The 4,185-nt window shown below is 44.6% G+C and overlaps 1 protein-coding gene across 3 annotated transcripts; it reads right to left on the bottom strand.

Moving 5' to 3' along the window:
* Positions 1 to 311: 311 nt before the first annotated feature.
* Positions 312 to 3,483, bottom strand: LOC310862218 (U8 snoRNA-decapping enzyme). 3 transcript variants are annotated; one of them, XM_083769991.1, is made up of 5 exons: positions 3,423 to 3,483; positions 3,082 to 3,213; positions 2,637 to 2,677; positions 1,644 to 1,881; positions 313 to 880 (listed from the first exon to the last, which is right to left on the bottom strand). In XM_083769991.1, exons 2-5 carry the CDS (start codon positions 3,211 to 3,213, stop codon positions 656 to 658), a joined length of 636 nt encoding a protein of 211 aa, XP_083626117.1. In that variant the 5' UTR covers positions 3,423 to 3,483; the 3' UTR covers positions 313 to 655. The 3 variants fall into 3 exon arrangements, with proteins under 3 accessions (XP_083626118.1, XP_083626117.1, XP_083626119.1); XM_083769992.1 differs by lacking the exon at positions 3,082 to 3,213 and having other exon boundaries at positions 312 to 880; positions 2,637 to 2,699; positions 3,423 to 3,476; XM_083769993.1 differs by lacking the exon at positions 3,082 to 3,213 and having other exon boundaries at positions 3,423 to 3,477.
* Positions 3,484 to 4,185: the final 702 nt, after the last annotated feature.

Raw genomic sequence — 4,185 nt, 5'->3', positions numbered from 1 at the left:
GTGGAAAGTAACTAAATACATAAGTACCGTCCTTAAGTACAATTTTGAGGAATGTGTACTTTACTTTCCAATTTCCAATACTTTCACTTCTACTGCACTACATTTTGTGATCAAAATATTGTACTTTTACTCCACTACATTTATTTGAAAACTCTAGTTACTCTGGAGATTGTAATTTTGATTAGAAAACAATCCATTAACCACTCCAGCCCCCATTTGAAAATAGCCGATCTACAAGCTCACAATGCGTCGCAATTGTGAGCTTGTAGATCGGCTATTTTCAAAAGATTTTGTACACAGTTTGAACTTGTGAAATGGCACATTCTATTGTACTTTTACTTTTAGTACTTTAAGTACATTTTGATGCCGATACTTTTACTCAAGTACATTTTCAATTCCGTACTTTTACTTGTAACGAAGTTGTTCTAAATTGCAGTATTGGTACTTTTACTTAAGTAAAACAACTTAGTACTTTTCCCACCACTGCCGTGCAGTCGTGTACAAAGAGTGAAAGGTTGTCATCAACTGTATGTGGCCAGGGTACACGGACAGGGTTTGCGTTTGCTTCATTGTGTGGCGCTCACGCAGGTATATTTCACTTCAGTCATTTCATCGTTTCAAGACGGCGGTACTCTCTCTCTCTCTCCCTTCCCTTCTACGCGAGTGTGAGGAATGCCTGCAGGTCTTCGGCGGCGCGCGCGCGTATCTCCGTGGCGCGCACGAGGGACTCCTGTAGCTCCCGAGGGCCGACGAGGTCGAAGCGCAGCAGAGCGTCGAGCAGCTGAGAGCGGCAGTTCCCGACGAACGAGTGCGAGAGGAAGGAGGGCAGGCCTCCTCCGCCTTCCATGGCGTACAGAGGGATTCTCACCATCCCCAGGACCTGCAAGACAGAAAGCAGACAGACACAACAAAGACAGTGAGAAGAACCATGATTGAAATAACAGAGAGAGAGAGAGAGAGAGAGAGAGAAAGAGGCAAAGAGGCGACCCACGAACACCTCTCGACTATCCCTACTTGCGGGACTCTGGGGGGGACGAGGATTTACTATTCTGTCCATATCGCAGCATTGCAACTCGAACAGGGCTGAGTCGGCTTAAAGCAAACTTCGCAACGTTCGACGCGTTCGCAACTCGTGTATCAAGGTTCGCTTGAGACAGCACCGTGGCCTCCGTTGCGGTCTACACAACCGGGGCGACTGTGGCTCAGGAGGTATAGAGCAGGTCGTCCAATGATCCGTGCGTCGGTGGTTCGAATCCCGGCTCCTCCTCCTCCTCCTGTCTACATGTCGTAGTGTCCTTGGGCAAAGACACTGAACCCCACATTGCTCCCGATGTGCTGGTTGGTGCCTTGCATGGCTTCCGCCCGCAATCGGTGTATGAATGGGTGAATGTAACGCACAATCTATGTAAAGCGCCTTGGATAAAGGCGCTATATAAATGCACCATTTACCATTTAACTGTACATTAACCCCTACTAGTAGGAGAGGGGTGGGACCATTTACTCAAGCGCAACGGAGACATGCTCGCGGCAGACATGGGGAACAAAGCATGAGATCACACAAATGATCATTCTGAATGTAAAAGCGAAATTGTGTGCGCACACGCACGCACGCACGCACCCACGCACCCACGCACGCACACTACCTCCTGTCCATGATCTGTTGCCGTGGAAGCGGCTGCTTTTTCCACTTCCATAACTTGTTCCTCGTCTATCTTCTTCACATAGAAGTGAGTGATGAGATTCGAAGAGGAGGAGGAAGAGGAGGGAGCGTAGCAAGAAGCCACATGATTCTCCACGGACACAGGGATTGCCACGCCCAGCTCCTCCCACAATTCCCGGCTTAGTCCCGCCTCCAGGGTCTCTTTTGAAGGGTTAACAAACCTGGGGACATATAGATGAAAGGTCCCAATCATATAATAGTCCAGCAGCCGACGGGTTTCTTTTGTTTAGATGTTTGTTTACATTTTCTATTGGCACTAAAATATAATACATTCGTGAATCCACTTGCTGACCGGCTGTCGCTATTGTGCTTTAATAGGGGGATATAATATATCCACATATGTGACCATAGCCTATGCCATTAACATCCTATATAAGGCAAGATTTTCTAAATGCCATTATGCTGGGTTTTTCATGAATCTGAATCCATTCCAAGCATTAGTTTTGCACACAAAAAAACACTCAATTTTTAGCCCAAGGAGTGCAAAACTAATGCTTGGGATGGATTCAGAATCATGAAAACCCCCTAGTTTGACATGTCACGTATGCTACTTAAAACATAATGACATTTTAGGCCAGTATAATAGAATGTTAATAGTATGGTCACATATAAACCCCTAAAAAACTAATTGCCCAATACCTAGAAGCAAGTGAATGAATGTATAGAATACACAATGTCTATCAACTGTAAAAGATGCACACGGCATACACATACAGTACAAGCACGTAAAGGACTTTCCGGCAGCGAACCAGCTTATAAACAACGGTGTCTTGTGGCGTCATTGTGCTTTTCTGTCCATTTTGTGATGTGTGGCAAACATTTCCTCTCTTCAGAAAAGGCCCCGTTGAAAAGCGGCTATTGATTAGGCCGCTCACTGAATAGAATAATACAAATAAATGTATTGCGAGGGACTCACCCACCAGGGAACCCCAATAGACCGTCAAAGCGCATCTGCATCTGTAGGGGAGTGAAACAAAGTCTGTCACACGCTGATGCACGCACGCGCGCACACACACACACACACACACACACACACACACACACACACACACGCATGTACATGCACGCATCAATGCATGAGGAGGACTCCCTCATTGAAATGTACATATAGCATACGCATGAATGCACAGTGAAATATCCTCAGTGTTAGCCCTACATGTCTGGCTAACACTGAGAATATTTTATTTGTATAACACATGTGAGTGTAGCACATGTATGATACATGTCCACTTTTACACTCACATGTGTTATACAAATACATCTGCAGATGGACGTGCGTGCGCACGCACGCGCAAACACACACACACACACACACACACACACACACACACACACACACACACACACACACGCACACTCACCAGTATGATGTGTCTGATGGGAATTCTCCCAAACAGCTGAGCATTAGTGTCAGAGAAGAGCATCACATGGCATGCATGCCTGCAGCCTGAGCACGCCAATGCCTCTGCCCTGGATAGCTGTCCACTTGACATCTTTCACACACGCACACACACACACACACACGCACACACGCACACACACACACACACACACACACACACACACACACACACACACACACACACACACACACACACACACACACACACACACACAGTATGCTACAGTAAGTAATACAGTACAGCCTATATGACTGTATAGACTGTCCAAGCTAAAGTAGAAGGCAGAACAACAGGCTAACCTCATTGAATCAGCTCCAGTGACTTGAATTCACCTCTTCCATGCATACATGCAGTCCAGCCAGGAAGAGGAATAACCACAACAGGAAGTTCAGGTGGAAGTATATGCACAGTGACTATACATGACAAAGCTCTCTTGCGCCATCTGCTGGTGTTGGAGCAGAGCCTTGGGGAATACTGTACTGTAGTGTAGTGTACTGTACTGTACCAAAACACTGTGTCCCCATCTGTGGATCACGGACCCCATTTTCTTTTCATACAGATATTAAAAATATATTTTAATACATTTTAAAAACAAACAAAACAAAAGAAATGCAATAATTAAATACAAATATTAAATCAAGAAGTGGTGAAAAAAGCCGATCTACAAGCTTTCAACGCAGTGCGAAGTGACACGCATGGCTTTTTTTTTTTTAATAATTTATATTTTTTGTCCCACGATTTTGTAACCCATTTGTCACCCCTGTGTCACGCATGCTTGTAGATCTGCTATTTCTATTAGTTTGGGTGCTGCATGGGCAAACGCATAATCTCTCTTCTCAACCTGAAAGGTTTGGAAACCACTGCTGTACAGCAAATATAATATAAAGCCAAAAACGTGGGCATAAACAGGAAACATCACAACATGAAAAATATAATTAAAGATATAGGTATATAAGAGATACTTTTGGTTGAAACAAAAGTTTTTTGTTAAAAGGTTTAAAGGTATATTCAGTGATTTCACTCAAAAAACCTTAGGTTTCGTTTTTGGCTGTGGGACCCAGC

This window comes from Protomyctophum parallelum, assembly GCF_964188405.1.
Source record: "Protomyctophum parallelum genome assembly, chromosome: 7".
NCBI lineage: Eukaryota > Metazoa > Chordata > Actinopteri > Myctophiformes > Myctophidae > Protomyctophum > Protomyctophum parallelum.
This window is presented reverse-complemented; position numbering and strand designations above follow the sequence as displayed.